At 40.1% G+C, this 20530-nt stretch overlaps 1 protein-coding gene across 1 annotated transcript; it reads right to left on the reverse strand.

Moving 5' to 3' along the window:
- Nucleotides 1–3393: 3393 nt before the first annotated feature.
- On the reverse strand, nucleotides 3394–20134 carry sgip1b (SH3GL interacting endocytic adaptor 1b). The gene is made up of 23 exons (XM_030774774.1): nucleotides 20125–20134; nucleotides 18209–18341; nucleotides 17586–17610; nucleotides 17029–17085; nucleotides 16707–16764; nucleotides 16113–16291; nucleotides 15613–15624; nucleotides 14970–14981; nucleotides 13570–13594; nucleotides 12587–12662; nucleotides 12075–12151; nucleotides 11585–11665; nucleotides 11416–11490; nucleotides 10447–11184; nucleotides 9569–9690; nucleotides 9325–9478; nucleotides 8843–8954; nucleotides 8042–8197; nucleotides 5818–5950; nucleotides 5213–5415; nucleotides 4865–4929; nucleotides 3880–4044; nucleotides 3394–3416 (listed from the first exon to the last, which is right to left on the reverse strand). Exons 1-23 carry the CDS (start codon nucleotides 20132–20134, stop codon nucleotides 3394–3396), a joined length of 2691 nt encoding a protein of 896 aa, XP_030630634.1.
- Between the last annotated feature and the right edge of the window lie 396 nt (nucleotides 20135–20530).

Below are 20530 nucleotides of genomic sequence, written 5' to 3' on the forward strand. Positions count from 1 at the left end.
AAGTAGATGGTAATCTGCATGAGAAATAAAGAAAAAGGGAAAAAATTGGTTATGATGATCGTCCGCTTATAGTGATCAGTTTCACCCGGACAGACGTGATCACTGTACGCGGTTTCCATTGTATTTGTAATTTAGGCGAAGGACGCTAGTTTGTAGTATCCAGTAAAATATTCGTTAGAATGGTTTGATACTGTTTTCTGTTCTCTTGTCCATCTTAATTTTTAGAGGAAGAATAGCTGTAATGCCAGTGGTTGCCTTTTACATATCAGGCGATTTATACTCTGCCTGCTGTAATAAACTGCCCCACGCCACCTTGAACAGTGTCTTGCAGTGTCAATCGTGAGGACCTAGAGGTCAGCATAACGCAGAAGTAGACCCGTTACGGATTAAAAAACCCACAAGTGTGTTCAATTCGTAATCGGATGTTGTTCTATTACTTTTAGCCTCAAATTATTTCCTGTGTGTTAGCTTTATATTTAAGACTGTATTGCTTATGATTACAGGTGCTACATATAGTCTACATATATGAATGTGCCAATGTCCTCACGCTGAATTATATCATTCACAACTTTGCACAAACCCAGCTCAGTTTTGACTGATTGAAAAGAGTAGGTTTGAGTTAAAAGGTCATCACCTTCCAGCTGGACAAAACAAGGTGCTTCAAAGGCTGTTTGTTAATAAATTTAATTTCAGTTGATTTGTTTTTCTCTTGATAGTTCTTTGATCATAAAAGTGGGAAGACTTGGATTTTTGTGTTGTCAAGTTGCGAGAGTTGCCAATTACGTATGGTTACACTGATTTAGAAGATGTATGAAATATTCAGGTTATAAAATGCAAAAAAAAAAAAAAACTCTACATTTTTTGGTCAGTGTTATTATCAGAACGGAGTTCACCACAGAGGAAATGATTCCCTTGTCAATATATGAAATGAAAGATTGACCTTCCTTCCACCTCACTGCTCTCCTCTGGACTGATAGGGATAATGGATGAAAGTGAGAGATGTATTGAAAACTGTTGACTGATTTCAGAACTGGCTTTAATCACAGATTTTAAATGGTTAACTTAATCTTGAAGTGATTTACTCATAATAGAAAAAACAAAGAGAGAGAAAGAGAGAATAACACATTTACTTTTTAATTTTATTTGAAGACATTACATCATGGACACTTTTTTACACATAGTATTCATCATGTATATACCTTTAAAATCTTAGGGCAGGGAAAATGCATGAAATGTTTGCATATTCAGTTTTATTGGTGATGAGTCAACAAGATGCAAGATAACAGAACAACAACAAAATGATGAACAGTAGTTTCACAGTTAAATGTTCGAAACCTAAGTGACTTGCTTTAAAAAAAAAAAAAAATCATGGATCATCCACATGAGAAATTCATTGAATGTTTAAATTTCCTATTAAAACAAATAAGGCTTAGGAAAAAAATGAAGATCATTTTATTAATCAACAAAATCAGTTTCAAACATCAAACTCATAACAGGAAGAGAATCTGTTTCTTACCAAAGGCATATGGTAAGAAACCTCCTACAAAAACTTTGGTTGAAGAGAACTTACTCGCATTTGATTCATGTCAAGATCATAATCAAACCTAAGTCTCAGTCTATTACAGTGGACAGATAACAGTATTGAAAGGCAATGGTTCACGTGTTAGCTAGGTTTTGTATATAGCTGTCAGTTTCACTATGTTTACAAAGCATGTTGAGTAGAGACAGAGAGTCTGTTTCTGCATTTCCAAACCGCATGTAAGAACTAAAAAAAATACTGGTGGAAAAACACTACATGTTTAAACTTTATCGATTTTAAAAAACATTATTCCATTGAAATCTTTGCTAGGATGATCCATAGAAGAAATTACTATTATGTTGGTCTGTGGACAAATAAATTGATTAAAAAAGAAAATAAAACATCTAAAGTGCTGTCATGAAAGTTCCTAATCTAACATAAAACCTTTCTATGACAATACATAGAAACCCTATATCCACCAGGATATATATATATATATATAACAACTCTTCATTTACATCTTTTTTTGTTTGTTTGTTTGTTTTTTTTTTTTTTTACATTTTTAATCGTAAATATTGCTACAGGAAAATTGTTGGGAAAAAGGTTATTTACACAGTGGAAAACAAAAATAGCACATTTTGTGAAGATATGTTTTTCGTTTTATCCCTGACACCAGTTCTGATGTTTAGTTTTTTCTTTCTTTTTTGTTACTGTGTTACTGTATTCTCACAAGCATGCATGTTGGTACAGGAGCAGATCTGTCTGAAATGTGATATCCATAGCTTTACATTAAAACTGAACAAAAAGCATAAACACAAACATGTTGACCTGACCCCGTTCAACATGCAATTTGCGTTTATTCAATGCAAAAATACAAATCAACAACAAAAAAAGTAGTGTCAGGGTATGAAAACCTTCATTAAAAAGCACACTTTACTTTGCAAGAAGGACAAACGGTGGGTTTCTATAGAATGCTCTGAAATACTCTTACCAAAAAAAAAAAAAAAAAAAAAAGAAAGAAAAGAAAGAAAAAGTACTCCGCCTCACACCCAAAGTGCATGTTCCTTATAACAGAATCCAAATGATGAATCTACAGAAGTGACTGCTGTGATGCCTTTTGCCAGGGTTGTCTGAATAAACAGTAGCCCTGTGTGAAATTTGAAGCAGAACTAGGTTAACAGTCCAGCTGAAAGGAACCCTCACTCCCTGGTAATAGCACACTGTTGAAAATCTGATTGGAAAAAGGAGTCCCATTTTGATTATTTACTAAACCACAGCTTCTCAAGGTGGTTCTCTCATCCATAATTATCTGTATTAAAGTAGTGCAGGATGTTGTGAACTTTGTCTGTACAAATCTGGGCGTGGTCAAGACCACTGATTGAGAGAGATCCAAGTCACCAATACCCCACTGTGTGTTACAATGGTACTGTATGTGACAGTGAAGGAAAAATGTCTGCGTAGAGAGGATAAAATATGAACGTGCCTGAAACCAAAAAAAACCCCAAAACAAATAAACAATAAAAAACATAACTCCGTCATCTTGCATAAACCCAGCAAAAGGTTGCTGTATTGCACTTGTCCTGAAATGTACTGTACACATACAATACGTATGACTACTTCTACACACACACACATACACACTCTCTCTGTTCCTCTTTTCAAACACACGCACACACGCTGCCACGTACACACAAAATGTGTTCTACACCAGAGAAACACAATTTGTGAAATTTCTTCCAGGCTCAGAACTTCTGGAATGGTCTTTTTCAAGAAATAAGAAATTCTGAGGTCCTTCAGTGAGGTCCATATCTATATTGTCAGCACACAGTATAGTTCAGAGTCAATGTTGGTGTGACAGGCTCATCTCAGCAGAGTCAATTATCAGCCAGGTATTTCCCTGTTCAAAGGCAAAGCATTTTTATGTTTATTAAACAGCATTATATTACAGTATACTGTGATGGACTGGTGACCTGTCCAAGGTGTTTCCCTGCCTTTCACCCAATGAGCGCTGGGATAGACTCCGGCACCCCCGCGACCCTAATTAGGATAAGCGGCTTAGACAATGAATGGGTGAATGAACAAACGAATGAATGAATATTATAGAATAATATTTTAATATAATTTTTTCCCTCCAACAATTCTGAGGATAGTTGGCATTCTGCCTTTAGACACTGGCTATTTTTGTGTAATCCCAATGCACAACAAAAGATTAATTCAACAAATTTTGAGGGCCAAAAAAGGATTTCAGCTTGTCTGGGATACAATGTTCAGCCACAGAATGCCCTATATGTAACTTTAGTTCTCATATTATATTAATTCATTTATTGTATTTTTGTGCTAGCTTTCTCAATGACAAATACCTGCTGAGAACCGCTTCTTGACCAGGGAGAGTCGGTAGCCCTGTCCGACCAGCTGGAAGTCACAGCCGGAGAGAGTGCTGCCCTCACTGGTGAACTGCACAGCTAGCTGGGAGGGTTTACTGGGACCGTCGGTCAACTGGAACCGACCTAGCAGAGCACCGACTCCTAAGACATGAAGAGAGGGAGGAGTGTTTCAGTGAGATTCAGAGTAAAAATACTTCCAGTACTTCACTAAACACTACTGATAACTTAAGAGCAACAGTAAAAGTATTACGCACAAATCTGTCTCAATTACACGCAATTCTGCCTGCAGTGGCAATCTATTCCCGGGTCCAAAATAAAGCTAATTTTGCATGGAAATACAACCTGACATCCTTATTTGGTGACAAATTGCTAGTGAGGCTCTATAATATAGTTTCCCACCAAACTTCAGTGCGTCAATTCAACAGGCATATCCTACTTTGCCTGATTTTTTGGTAGATCTTCGTGTATGAAAGGAAAGCATGTGAGAGCCAATGACGAGAACCTCCACCAGAGGGGACAGGAGGCTTTAAATGAGGTTTTAAATGTTGAAATCTATTCAGTTTAAGGGCACCACAAAGGTTGAGTGCGTGTGGTCTGTATAGTGGGTTTTTTGTTGTTGTTATTTGGTTTATCACAATTCTGATGAACAATCCCCATTACTGCTAAACGCAGCAAGACAAAAGATTTACCCACCAAGACGACTGGTTGTAACCACTGACACTGAGCCACCAACACTGGCCCCTGCTATTACAATCAAATATATTTAAATATGCTCTACCAAAATATTCTGGTTAGTTCTACTAGCCTACACAGATTTACTCTTTCTTTAAATGTAAGCTACATGGAGACACAGTTATGTATTTCACACAAGAGACCTGTTCTTGTTTATGTAGGAGATACGGAAGCACCAACTAACAGGCATCTGATGTCTGACACAGAAAAGGCAAAATTACATGATTACCTCCATTTTCTGACTTCTGAGAGAGCTCTGGAATCTTCCACAGTATCTTCTGTTGCTCTGGGTTCCTTTGAAGAAAGTGGAGAAAAAAAAACAAAGTTAATTCATGTTAACTGTACAGCACATTGTTGTAAGTTGTCCATTTAAAACTACCACTTGATAGAGTGATGTAGCTCATAACAGCTGAGTTACAGAACACTTACATGGAATAAAGGAGAGCTAGCCATTACCCAAAGTCATACAAATGCTTAATTAACAAACTGACTTTATTGTTTAAAAAAAAAAAAATCAACATGAACTGTTTTTCTAGCATTAACTGTTCATCTGACTGCAGCCAATCGAGTTCCTCACCAGGTTGCAGGCGGGACCATTGCTTGGAGTTTGGCCACTCCCCCGTCCACTGGCACCAGGAACTGGATGTTGGTGAGGGGCGTGGGGGTGGGCATGGCCTCTGTGTTGTATTTGTAGTCTATCCTGAGGTCAGTGCTAGTGGCATCGCCTCTCCAGCTCACGGCCAGGTTAAGGGGCGTGGACTGAATGCCCTCTGCTGACACCTGCATCACGGCAACAACCATCTCAATACCGTAACACCATGGTCTTCACACTCTCTCTCCCACATACAAGGCTGGACTACTGCAGTCTCACATAATCACGACTGAGGTATGAGAATATTATCTGGTGGCTTAACAATCATTCGATTTCAGTTGGGAAACCAGCTTTTTTATTTAACAAATTAGGGTTAGCGTTCATCAAAATACAGCTCTCACACTCATACACACGTCAGAGATGTAATACTGACAGAAGAAACTCCCTAACCCACTCACACTGTCAGTTTAAGAGACAAAAAAAACCCAAGTATTTTGAAACATCTGACCATGTGTTTTGAGAAATGAATGTGAGAGGAATGGTTTGATTGGTAGTGGAGTGAGATCTGAAACGGAGGTTGTCGTTCTCACCTGGTACTTGAGCATGTCCACGTTGTAGTAGGTCGCTTGCGGCCTCTGATCTGCCACCTTCTTCAAATGGCACATAAGGTTTGGCATGTTCACCCAGAACTCCTTAGAGTCAGTGTTAGCAGAGGCAGAGTCACTGCAAAATCACAACACACAGACAAGATGAGGTCGACAATGACAGTTATTACTACTGTAATGTCATACTGTACTGAGATACTACATAAAAGACATATGTTTCAATCCAAATAAACTTTTTTCATTGTAAATCTTTGATTTCTGTTTTTAAACAGTACTTTAAGTTCAATGTCAACTGAACCAAACAGAAGCACTACCGTAAATATTCATATTGACCATTGTAACGTGAGCATCTGCAGGGAGAGCACATGAGCCAAAGGTTCTCCCATCCATACACACATTTTTCTCATATATTCAATTAATCCAACATGATATGATGTTGACTGATGTACAGTATATCAACAGGAAAAAAAACCTAACTGGAACTTTATAGTTTATAGTGTCAGCTTGACTGGACTTTGTATGTTTTGGACAAGTTTGGCTCAGATATTTCAGTGTCATCACCTACAATTATGAATTTATTCATTCCCCCTCATGCACTCAGTAACAGTGTTTTATTACCTGGTCAAATCACACACCCCACAATGCACATACACCCCACCATTGTTGTTCACAGATTTTTAGATAAAAAGGCTTTCTCTGAAAAGCCGTGTGAGACCACAATATTAGCTGTAACTGCAACACAAACTCTGTTAAATGACCAAAATAACAAATGACCAATACTGAATTCATGATTCACTGCGAAACCGAGACTTTAAGAGTTCTAAGCACCAAGAGTCTTGGCTGGTTTCAGGGTGGAACCCTTGACATATAAAGGGTTTCTTCATAGAATCCCTGGGTGGATTCTTGTTAGAACCCGCAAACCAAAAAGAATTTTAGTGGAACTCCCCACGTTTGTGAATTGTAGGTGAAACCCTTAAAACATAAGAGTTCCACGTTGAACCCTTTGAAAGTGGAGTGTTTCCAAAGCATTGCCCTTGGAATGATTAAGGGTTCTCCTGTGGGGATGAACCAAAGAGCATAGAACTGGTACTAAATGGTGCCGGTAGTAAAAAAAAATCAAATTTAACTGAGAGCCAGAGCCCATGAGATGGCAACAATTGGACACATTGCTGTTTTTGTCAGTACTATTTCACAAAACAATCCAGAACCAGCTTTTATTACCCTGACTGGGGAGATTGGTTCGTGACTATCCTGCTGATAAATTTACTTTCTGCCTTGTGGGTTTTAAAAACAACCATTTAATTGACTGTTTACTGAATAGAGACAAGCCCATTTCCATAGAAAATTGCCAAACATTAATCTCATGCATGCATCAAGACATTTATAGCTCCTGCTAATTTCATTTGCGTGTTCTTAATGGGGCATATGATCAAAGAACAGCTATGTACATAAAGCATGAATTAAGGAAAGCAATTGAATAAAAGCCTCAGCCAAAAAATGAAAAGAGAAATGCTTTGGAAACATATAACACATATATATTAATGACCACATGTCTGGAGGCACTTCAGAAACTTTTTCTAATTCAATTTAAAGCGGGAGTAACATGTATGGAGAAAGGTCTGTAGGTATAATATGTATGGAGAAAGGGCTGTAGGTGTAACATGTATGGAGAAAGGTCTGTAGGTGTAATATGTATGGAGAAAGGTCTGTAGGTATAATATGTATGGAGAAAGGGCTGTAGGTATAATATGTATGGAGAAAGGGCTGTAGGTATAACATGTATGGAGAAAGGGCTGTAGGTATAATATGTATGGAGAAAGGTCTGTAGGTATAATATGTATGGAGAAAGGGCTGTAGGTGTAATATGTATGGAGAAAGGTCTGTAGGTATAATATGTATGGAGAAAGGGCTGTAGGTGTAACATGTATGGAGAAAGGTCTGTAGGTATAATATGTATGGAGAAAGGGCTGTAGGTGTAACATGTATGGAGAAAGGTCTGTAGGTGTAATATGTATGGAGAAAGGTCTGTAGGTGTGATATGTATGGAGAAAGGGCTGTAGGTATAATATGTATGGAGAAAGGGCTGTAGGTGTAACATGTATGGAGAAAGGTCTGTAGGTGTAATATGTATGGAGAAAGGTCTGTAGGTTCTAGAGAGAGGCACGACGAACAAAAACAGCACAAGCGGTGATGTCAGTGTGAATTTTACCAGCAGAGCAGCTGTGGATTGGGAAGGACTTGCTCCAGCCTGTTGTAGTGGGTGATGTTGAAGGTTAGAACAGGAGGGCTTGGGTGAGCAGCAAAGTGCCGTGTGATTCCCGCCGGAAAAGACAAGACCATCTCACCAGTGATCTTCACCATACATCTACACCACAACATAGATAAAAGAGAATTTCCACTTGAGAAAAAAAAATGCAGAACTTCACAGGTCTGAATGTACGATGCTTTCGAGGCACAAACATCATAGCACACTGGCAAACATCAGAAGAACACAGGCATTTGGTATTCTGTTTATTAACTGAAGTCCTCAGAACATACTTAATACCACATCTCAGTTTTAACCCAACACAAAGACCTGATTAACAGAGAAGTTCAATCGTCCATCATACCCGCTGACTGTCTGAAGGTAATCAAGTCAGTGCAAAGTTAAAGCAAAAACATGTAGTCCAGTTTCAGGGCTGATATTAAGGAAACGTAACCTTTGGCAAGAATTTTATTTCAAAATGGCAAATCAAGCACCTGTGGTGGTGACAGAATTTATAGTATCTTATTTGTCTCTGTTTTCATTGTAATGATCTGGTTTTTGTCTTATTGGCTTTACCGACAGGACAACACTTAACTAAGTCCATTCTCATAACATAACAGTACTGGGCATAATACTGCATTATATATATACACTGCTTTGCACACAGGTTATTTAGCAAAGTGCTTTCTCTTAGCATTACATCACTGAGTTTAACATTTATAGTCCTCTTAACATCTGTCCAGGTCTGCAGAGTTATATGCTTACTTGCTTGGGTCTGCTCCTTTGAAGTAGGCGCTGATAGTCTCTGTGAAGGCAGCTGCTACAGGGAGAGTGTCCTGGTGCCCCATGGTGAGGGGACTGGGCCCTCTGGAGCATGCTGGGATACACAAACACCCAGACAGTTAATAACCAATCATATTAACACACTGCCACAGACTAAGTTTTCAAACCTCAATGCCAATCTTCACCTCATCAGGAGTGTCCCACTCAGTCACCCTCCAGGTGTAAAAGTAGACACGCATGACAAAGACAGAAGACCTACATGCGATGCAATCATTTTTTAATCAAAAACTAGTGGTTTAACAGATCTGAGCCAAAACAAGGTTTACATCTATGGTAGAAAGACTGCTGGGTTTGAGTCTCACTGCGCAAGTACACCATTATATAACTCTTCAGTGAGAAATGAAGAAGTTACCTAAAACCTCTGTGGACTACCAAACAGAGACACATGCGACAGGCAGGCATACCTGAGACAGACAGGTTGAGCTCTCTGCCCAATGTGGGAGTGGATGCTGCACTCAGAGAGGTGACGGAGGAGATGGAGGAGGTGCTCTCGGCACGGGCTAGTGGAGCAAAGGGTGGAGGGCTCCAGGAGTGAATAGGGGGACTAAATGGACGAGACTGGAGAGACAGCATATCAAGATTAAGTAAAGTCAAGGTAAATTACACTGAGTACACAGAAATCCAAAAAATCCAAAATAACAGCCATACCAAGTCTCCGACGTTTGGTTTCCCAGGCGGTAGTTTTGGTCGTGAGGAAGGTCGTGGTGGCAGAGGTGGGATTGGACTACCTGCTGACAGAGGAGTACCAGGGCGCGCTGGAGAGGAGGGCCCTGTGGACCAGATACAACTCTTCAGGCACACCAATTAACAGGTCTTGGGTCTTTGTAATTCAGTTATAAACCATGATGGGTACTGAGACCACAATACACAGTACTGATCCCAAATCAGATAAGGGTGACGCATCAGTAGTGCTTTAAAACTCTAAGCAAACACAACAGCTCGTAACTCCATTGGATATGTAATACTGTAATTCTGTAAAACTGTGATTCTGACTCTCCGATATTCAAGACCCAATAAGGATCAGTGTGATGACAGATCTATGAGGAAGTCGGATCATGTATTTTCTCGAACTTATGCATAATATAATTTTGATTTGACTTTGTTATAGACATGTAAAGCCCTTTGAGACTATAAATGCTGATATTGGGCTCACAATAAACTTGTTATTATTATAACTTATTATTATCATAAATCAGATCTTAACCAAGGGAGAACTTTGATATTTTCACAGTTTTGGCTCATTCTAATGTTTACCTCTTTAAAGTGATTCACTGGCACAGATTTTCTGTTAGGTTACTCCAGTAGACCAATATTTACCCATGGTTTTTTAAAGTTTTACATCTCAAATCCAGCAAATATCTTCTACACACTTACTGAGCTAGCGTTACTTCCCTCTGCATGACTAAAGCAATATTTGGTCTGATATTGTAGTGAGGGCAAAATTTTAGAATCATAATAGTGGTACTCTGTTGATTCAACTAAAAATAAATAAATAAAATAAAACCAAAATAGACACACAATCTCACCGCTGGCTGGCCCTGGGGAGGCCACTACACTCCTGTATGTTGGAGGTGGCAAAGGAGGAGGAGTCCCCCGCAAGGCTCCTTGGACAAACTCTTTGGGTGAGGTCCCAAATGGGGGGAGCTCCTCTCTTAAAGCCACTGTCTCTGGGGTCCTTCTGGCCTCCTCCCTCAGCACCAGAGGAGATGGAATTCGACCATGTGGGGAGCGCTCAGCTGGAAGAGGAGGCAAACCTGGACTTGCTGGAGTAGAGGCCCAGGACTCCTCTTTGAGCGAGGTCCCTGAGGTGACAAGGGGCGCGTCCTGGTCGGACGGCTGATAGGCGGAAGGTAAACTGGGGACTGATTCTTCAGTTGGGGACCCCAAAGGAGAGTCAGGGGGTGGAGAGGTGGACGGAGGAGGTGGAGGAGGGGAATCTGGTGGAGGGATTGGGTTAAGTGGAGGAGGGGGAGAAACTGGAGGCGGGAGGTGGAGTGGTGAGGAAGGGGAAGAGTCAGGAGAAGAGGAGAGAGGAGGGGAAGGCGCAGGTTCATCTGGGGGAGGTGGCCTAGCAGGCGAGCTTTCACCAAAGGACACCCAGCTGGACTGTACCAACTCCTCTCTGATTTTAGGCGTCTCAGCAGGTCCAAAGACATTGTCCAAGTCAGGCATAGATGGCCCCCCAGGGGCATCTGACAGTAGTACGTCCCGATAAGCTGAGGCAGAACCATCTCCTCTGACACTGGGCACAACACTGTAATAACCTGTTAATGAAGAACAACCTCAGACAGGATCACCAAGGAGCAATTAAAAGCTTTATGAGGAGCTGAGAGGGGAGCCTAATGACAAAATCTATAACAAGAATAATAAAAAAACCAAAAGTATTTATACATCAAACAATGTCTAAATTCCAACATCATGCAATCTTAGTGGCTTTTTCTAAGCAAATTTGTTCATTATGAGCTTGGTGGAACAAACATGACGGCCATCAATACCAGAGGATCCCGCGGAGCTGGTGCTGCGGCCAGTCGGAGTGGCGGGAATGTTCTTGGGAGGAAGTGGCGGTGGGGCTGGAAGAAAAACGGTGTGATTAAGAGAGACATGTCATTGTTTCAACACTTAAAGAAAAACAAAAAAAATGTTCTACTGAAAAAATGGCTTTACCTCCCAAGGGGAAGGTTCTGTTGGAGGGGGAGGAGGAGTAAGGGGTCGGCTGACACCAGAGTTCTGGCTCCACAATAAAGACTACAGGATTAAAAACACACCCTGTGTGATGACTCGCATGAACAATACATTACAAGACATGCAAACACAATCATTACACATAACTTTACCAAATTATTTGATAAGTCTATCAATATTTCCATGACTACATGTAGAAGTTACAAGATCTCACTTTTCTCCTATATATTCATTAGACTTCAACATTATTGTGAGGGGCATTTCTTTAGCATCTATTTTTGAATCCATAAATAATTGTCCATGCCCACTGAAGCATAAGATATGGAGTATCTCTGAACAAACTTTTGTGTTATGCTCATGACAATTTGACACTGTTTAATATACTGTACCCTAAGAAACAAAAGTCACATCTACTTTACTGTTTTCACAGATACAAAAAAGCTTAACAATAAAGTCCCAGTTAAAGCATTACCTTCTGTGTTCTGAGTGTCAAAGTTTGCCTCAAAAGGAGGGCCAAAGAACACCGAGGCATTCTCAGTTACTCTTTTACTGAAAAGGGAGAAGAAAAAGACAACTAGAGAAAAAAGACAACGGCATCAGATCAACCAACTCTTACAAAATGATTGACTGCACTGATGACATCTGCCATCTGAGATTAATCTTCACCAAATTTCATTAAACATTCCTTGGAGCACAACAGCAGTCGTCACATTGGAAAGGTAGTATAGTGGAGAGAACTAGAGAATCCCACACTATTAAAAAAAAAAGAAAAAAAGTCTGCATTCCAGCTAAACTGGACTAAATGACTTGACTTTTCTTGGCCGCATTTTTACATTTCCATCTTGCCACAGGACAGTTATAGAATGTTCCTGCTCAAGCATGTACCTTTGTGTTGAACATCACACAGATTTTGTCTGATTTGTGAGAGCAAAATGTCTTTAACAATTTGGAGGCTGGCAAAGGCTGAATTATCTGCCAGCTCACCTGGGTGTATCGGGACCAGGGCCTGGTGTGGGTGTGGGTGTGGGTGTTGAGCGTCTAGGTCTGGCAATCTCCTCACCTGTCAAACAAAAACAGACAGTATTCTCAAAAAAGAAAGACAGACACACACACACACACACGTGTTAAACAAGGCAACAGATAAACCTGGGCTAAACTGTGGAGTTTTATCTTATCTGTAACGTGCTGTCAGGATCAGTGTGAAATCCAAACATCACAGGTGAAGACCACAAGCTCTCTGGGTAATGTAATGTGACCGAGTGAAAAAACATCAAGCTATTTGTCGCTGCCCCGCTGACTTTACAACATTTAATTAAAAGTCTGGCATGAAAGATTTCTTTTCTAGTCACTCCTGCAAGGTAAAAACAGTGGTTGGACATGAGTGTTGAAATGCTGCCAACAGAAACTAGGAGTCAAGGTGTAGTTCAAATACAAAGTGGTTATATTTGGTGACAGCTATCTCCCAGGCAATGAGATAAATATCAGATGGCAACTGTAAAAGTAGTGGAGTTCTATGGATTCTGTATGGGTCTAAACATCAGCGTTTTGTGACTGGTAGAATTTCCTGGCAAAGAATATTTTAAGTATAGCAATATCAGGTTTGCGAGTTTCATGGTTCTAATGGTATTGCATCTGCAGATGGTATTGTAGGTGGTTGGATTAGGGTAAATCAAAGAGTAGGAGTGTGTATTTAGACTAAGAATTCAACATGGCTAATATTTCCCTGGTGTCTGGTTTCCATGGCATTTTACCATAATGGTTGGTTTATCAACTTGATCTCTACCCTATATGTTCACACGCTCAATATTATGAAAGTAAACATTAAGTGTATCGTAAGAGTTACATCATTTCTGTTAAGTCTGGCTCTCAGCGATGAATTACTCCGATGTCTGGTTACACTAATCCAAGATATCATGGTATACTCTTTATTTAAATGAGAGATGCCATCCGCAGCAACTCTTACTTACTTGAAAGATTTCTCTTGATCTGACCCTGTAACAGAAAGAGTCAAAGGAAGACCAGTGTGAAGAAACAAAAACTGTCGACTGAAGACTGATCACAGTTCACATTCATGCTGCTTCTGCATGTCAAACTAGTACCTTTCCAATGTCTGTTAAAGCACTTAGCTCAAAGGCAGGAGAACGCTCGAAAAGTCAAAATAAAGGAAACATCCAATATAGACCATCTTATCAGAACTTTGGGCCACCAAGAGAGCTTTCACAGTGGAGGAAACTGCTGTCTCAGGCATCACTCCATAAGCTCCTACAGGTGGCCGACTGGGTTGAGATCTGATGACTGTGATATGCGGGTCATATGGTTTACAGTCATATGTCACATGGTTTTCACGCTCAAACATTTGCCTAGTATTGTAACATGATCCAAAGAATCACATGATGTTAAGTATTTAATAAACTGAGGGAGCAACTTAACTGTTGGGAGGCACCTGCTTTCACTGTAATTGCCATCTCCTTTACTCAGATGTTTCCTTTATTTCGGGCATGACCTGTTTGACAGTGCTCAAGTTCTTATTTGATTCTAAGTGGGGAAGCAAATTGTGCCCAGATGGAGAAAGGGCTTGGAGTGAGGGAAACTGTATTGGCCTAATGAAATCTAATAACATCTAACCAATTCACCGGTCCAGCCTGCCTAAGTCTTAATATTATCTTTATAAGTGCACTTCATTATAATAGCAGTTACAGCATTTTCATACACATCATGAAACATGTTTGCACACTCCAGGCACCAATGACAAGCTTTGGAGACAACTGTGAAAAAATCAAATTTTGAATTCCTCAAATCCTAACTTTCATCCAATACTTTCTAATGTTAATTATATTTAGAAGTTTGGACATAAGAGAATTTTCTCTCCCTCTGAAGCTTTGGTTGCATGTATATGAGCTTGCGTCCACTGGGCGCATACTAAACAATACAGCCCACACTGTCCCGTGGGAGCCGCACCCCAAATTATCAACAAGGTGTGTAAAGAAACGGGAGAGGAGAGAAAAGCAACGTCAAACATTCAGGAAGAAGGAATGACAATCTCAAGTTAAAATTTCTGCAAGCGTGCCACATTGTTTTGATGAAGAAACACATGTCTTGCACTGCAAAGCAGATAGTGTTTTATTAATGCTTCATGCTGAGGTTATGTAATGTTTATGGATGTCTGGAGAATGCTTTATGTAACCATACACTACGTCAATCACACGCAAAACTCCAACTGGATTCTCTTTGTGTGTTCTGAAGCGAGTCCTATGTTTCTCTACCTACTGTGTAGACCATTTTGACAAAAGGTGTTCCTAAAGCATCCCAATCAGTAGCACACAAAATTTCAGCTGAACACTCGCAGAATGAACTCCAGGGCACTTACCGGACTACGTCTCTGAGGTCAGCAAAAAGGAAGAGACAACAGACCTGGTCAGAGAGTGAGTGATAAGTTGGTCAACACAAATTAAAAAAAAAAAGGGGAAATAATTTGAACCACAACAGTGCAACATTGCAATAACATAATTTCTTCTAGATGTTCAGCTGTACATCCTGTTTAGGTTTGTACTCTTCAGGATTGTTCATACTGCCCACTGTTCATTTGCTGTTGTGTTCAACACAGAATGAAAAGTGGACTCTTCATAGATTGTATAAACTTGTATTACTATTATTATTATTATTATTATTATTATTATTATTACATAAATGTACTGAGTTTAAGTATTAGGTCGCATCTTCATAGCATTAATCATAGATAAAACAAGTATTTAATCACTTATAACAAACAAGGTAAACTACAGTGGTTTTCATGAGTTTTATGTACCCTTTTCAGCATGATATCACTGCATATGGTTCAAATAATAGAGAGTTCCTTTGGGACACTAAAACACACCACAAACCAAAAAAGCCATGATTTCACATGCAATGAAACAAACAAAACAAACAGGATATCCAGGAAATGGAGCAAACAGACATTCAGATGAAAGATGAGTGCTGTTGTTCAAATACTGAGAGAACGTCAGACTTACCGGACTTTTTCTCTGTAACAGCAAAAATGAAAAAAGGGAGAAAAATTTAAACAATGTCTCAGTGTGAAAAAGCCTGCATGTAAACGAAAGGCATTACATTGGAGCTCTCTACAGATACCAAACAATAGGGTCTACTGATTTAAGAGGTCATGTGAACTGTCCTAAAACTAAGAGATATCAGTTACAGCAGCATGATAGAGTTCCTTTTCCATCAAACCATTTATGACAACCATCACCACTGATGTATAAAGCTCATCGTGGTAGCTAAAATTTGGCAAAGCTAAATCAAAACACGGATTAATTAATTGAGAATTTCATTTGGGCTCCAGCACAGCATGACTCACCCTCTGACGTAAGGGAAGCAGAGTTAGCTTTATTAAGAAATAGAGACTCAATGTTCCTTTCAGGCATTTCAGCTGGTCCGACACCAGACTCTCATGAACTAAACAAAAAAACAAAAACAAAACAAAACAATCTTGTAAAATGTAAAAGCTTCATACCAGAGGGGAGGGAGAGATGGCCAAGGTGCCCACGGATGCCTTAAGCTCGTCCATGGTGGGCATGGTGCTTTTGTTGCTGTCAGAGACGAGAGGTTTGATCTTTATCTTGAACTTCTTGCTTTGGTCTTCCTCTCCCTCAGACTCGCTGGACGAGCAGAAGGTCTTACCTTTGGGGGCCAGTGAGACGTTGTCAAGGAAGAGAGCAAGTTTATATTTTCAGTACTGTGAGGACCACTGATACTGTCCCGCTAAACCCACTTTTATCCATGACAGCAAGGACACAAGTTCAGCAGAGATAGTGTTGTCCTAGATACATGTTCAGATCTTCTTGTAGTGACATTTGATTAGCAGTTCTATCAAAATTGTATAGTCTCTTAACAGCATCTTAGACTGTACTCCCCAAACCATTCAACAAAATTCATTGATACACTTCAGTAATAACCCCCTAAATGGATTGTCAGAAGGAAGTATCTGGCATAAGTAACAACCTGCCCAGTAAGGGATGAAGAGGAAGGGAAAAAAGGAAATGGGTCAGTGCAGTTTTTATTTTTGTCAGGGGGGAGAGGCAGTGTTCCAAAATTATGTGAAGGATATCTCCTCCTTGCTCTCCTGGTTTGTGGCTGTATCCTTCGTCATCCACATCAGGGGAATTCTGAGACAGAGAAAGAATACAGCTGTAACATTCAACTGGTTAAAATATCTCACATTCAAACATGTTTCTCCGATACGACAACTTTATGGATAACACAGTATTTAAAAAAATAGTTTCACTGTCTACTAAGCTTCAGTTTTCCATAACACACTTGAAGGTCTGACTGCTGTATTTACACCGAAGACTAACTGAAGAAAGAAGAAAAGAAAGAAAGAAAGCAGACATGCCCATGTGTAGATTCAAAAGGCTCAAAGTTGTACATACATATCTGTCCCAGTCTATTTCTCCATAAAAACCATTTGGCGCTCCATTGGCTTTTTTCTAGAAATGAGAGAAAAAAAAATCAGGAATGGACAACCAAGAACATTTTGCTAACACTACCACTACCAATTCACACGATTCTGTACTAAAATGCACTGCTCTGAGTGAAACTGCTGCCTGTAATCAACACTCACTCCGGTACACGGACATAGGTGAAATGTGTAAGCGTCGTGATATAAGATCTGGCCATGCCTCAGTACTCTTACACAACTGATTTCATTCTGTTCTGATTATGATACATCAGTCGGAGTCCATGTGATGCAACCTTCAAGACTCTATGTAATATTCAAATTGAGTTTCCTTGCTACTGGTTTGACTAATGTTTTTTTTTAATATTATTATAATTGTTCATAAACAGAGGCAAGTCATTATACTGTAGGAAAGATACATACTTTTGCTGAAACCCAACAAAAACACAACTGATTTCAGAAGCTAAGGGCATGACCTATCTGTGTTTGTACCTTAGTCCGTGTTCTACTAAACTTACAGATCATACTTACAGATTTGTCTTTTTCAGGTGATCCCCTGAAAGAGAACCAAAAACACACACATTACTGTCAGAGTGTTTTCCAATGCTGCTCCAGAGGACCCGTAGCTCTGCCGATTTCAGATCCCTCTCCGCTCTGACACACCTGATTCAGGTAATTAGCTAATTATGAGTCTCTTGATCAGCTGACTGAGGCATATTAGAGCAGAGAGACATCTATAATGTGCAGGGCTGTGAGAAGAATGGGAAACCCTGTTTTAGGGAATCATGAATAGAAGCAATTGATTTAACTGAATCTGAACTGAAGCACTGATTCAACACAGAGAATGTGCAAGATTAAACGATTTAACTTTTAACAGGGTTAACCAGTTTTAAAGAGCTAACAATGGCTAGAACACATTAGAGCTCTAGACCTCTTTTGACACAACTATTTTAACTATCCATCCAAAGTATATTTCACCAGACAGGTCAATCAAGCAACTTCTGTAACAACCAGTGTCAATACCAAAATAAAAGTCTCTGACTAGGACAAAGCTAAGAGGACTGTCAGCTTCGTGCTCTGGATTGGACACAACACTAGAGGGACCACAGGGTTAGACACAACACTGGAGGGACTACAGGGCAGACTGCACTCACGTGGCATCTGTGTCCTTTTCTTTCTTCCGAAGCCCAAAGGCCTTCCGGGTACGTTTTTTCAGTCCTGAGGGGAGACAGGGTAGGTGACATGTGTTTAAATACGGTCGGTAATGTTTAACCGTTTGTATTATGGCTGATTAGGAATAGGCTAGTACCTAGGCAAGTATAGACCAACAATATGAAACGAATGTTTAGTAGTGCACTGAACTACAACAAAAACTGTGCAACTTGTCCATCCTTGGACATTATAGCACAAGATAAAGTCAGCCATTAATGACACAGTCAGCCATCTCAAGTTCTTTTCCCCAAATTTGATTCTTTTTTGACCCTAGGTTGACCAACCAATGTGAGAATTGGGCAAGCTGAAACAAAAGTTTTACAATCTTTTTCAAATTTCCCCCACAGCTTGTAATTTGCTCAGACAGCATTCGCTGATGTAAATATCCTGAAGTGCTGGCAACCTTCAGTCTCACAACAGACAAAATATGAGAGGGAAAAAGGCCTCTAACAGCCTAGACACAGTTTGGCACGATGACATCACTACAGGCATCTCCACAGGCTTCTGTGCATGAGTCCAGTGCCAGCCTCACAGATAGTCTGTTTAAACCACTGGGTTGCCATAGCCACTCCAGACAACCTCTGACAGTTATCTTGGAGCGCTTGGCTCGTCACTTAAACGATTTAAAAGTAGTTATGGAACATTATGTCGCGTGATCTAAGAAGCACCAAAACTTCATCGTATTCACTGTATTGCACAAAACAAACAAACTAACTAATAATTGCACGAATACCACATTTGTGAATATTACAAGTGCGTTATGTGACACTTCTTACTGTGAGGTAAATATGTCCACAGATAGGTTTACAAATAAATATCCGGCTATAATTTAAAATGCTTTATGAGTGCTCTTTGACAGTTTAAAACTATAGTAAAACAAGACGATTAACGAAACGTGACAATTTCTCCGTCACTTGTACATTATCGCTTACATCTTAATGAAAAAACCACCCAGTGTGGTAACTGTTGGTCCATTAAAACATTCAAACCTATCAAGCAGATCTCATTGAGTGGCGGGGCCTGTATTCTGTGGCTATGGACAGAGAGCGATCAAGTTTCAGTCCAATTTCTCAGAATGTGCAGATAACGTTTCGGTAAGACTCGTACAGATGTCACTGTTCACCTTTAATTAACGTACTCGCTTGGCCTTTTTTTACTGTCTTCATTTGTCAGTTTCTTTTTTTTTCTTTTTTACAGCTGCCTGGTCTTCCTCGTTACATTCCAAAACATGGTGGCTTGTGTGATATTTAGTGAATTCAGGATTAAGACCAAGAAGATTTCACATGAGCAGGCTGCACACAAACTACTCCTGCAGGACTCTGTGTTCAAAGAGACGTTCCTGTATCCGGGCTAATCAGAACTTGCGCATAGTCTTATATTGCACTAATCATTTGCTTTACTCATAATTATTACAAGAGGTTACGGTTACAAGAGGTTAAGGGCGTCTTCGTTATTTTTGTTTTTGCTGAAGTAACAAACTGCCTTTATATCAAACGAAGAAAAGGGGGCCTCGCCTTCTTCATCAGGCGAATGTACGATCCAAAACACACAGTTCCCTAATACACAAACACGCACGCACATCACCAGACTGTACATCGGTCATACAACGTGACAGATCAGTAGCCTAATCCCTCGACTCCGTCAAGGAGACAGACAGTCACAACAACTGTATACGACATAAGGCGTGCGATTGCACTGACACTGCGGATATATCAAGTGACAATGTACGAAAAGAATTTATTTGATAAAGGCATATATATCCGATTAACACGCGAGGGATGGCTAAAAAATATGCATTAAAGATCACTGTCGCAAAGCAAGGAGAATGAATGAAGTGAGGATATACGTAATTCTTCACCTTCCATCATGGTTGCAGCTTCTCATTCCACTGCCTCTATGGAGAAGATGGGAGACAGACGAGGGAGACGGAAAACCCGGCCGTTAGAGGATGCTGAACAGAACATAATTCCATATAGCGCGCCTCCCTCTCTCTCTCTCCCTCTCCCTACCTCTCTCTCTCTCTCCTTCAGTGGACCTCCAAATGCCGGTAACGAGAGACAGAGGATGAGCCGGTGGTAAACTTTCAGGCCCCAGTTGCCGATCCAGTGCTAATGACACACGCCATCACAGAAGGGATGCTGAGGACAGTTGCACAGGACTAAATCTAGGGCGGGTGGGAGAGAGGCAGCTTGGGGAAGCGGGTGGGAATAGGGAGAATGACAGAGGTTAGCTCCTTGAGCTCTTCTCAGGTTTACAGCCTAGAG

This window comes from Chanos chanos, chromosome 5, assembly GCF_902362185.1.
Source record: "Chanos chanos chromosome 5, fChaCha1.1, whole genome shotgun sequence".
NCBI classification, from domain to species: domain Eukaryota; kingdom Metazoa; phylum Chordata; class Actinopteri; order Gonorynchiformes; family Chanidae; genus Chanos; species Chanos chanos.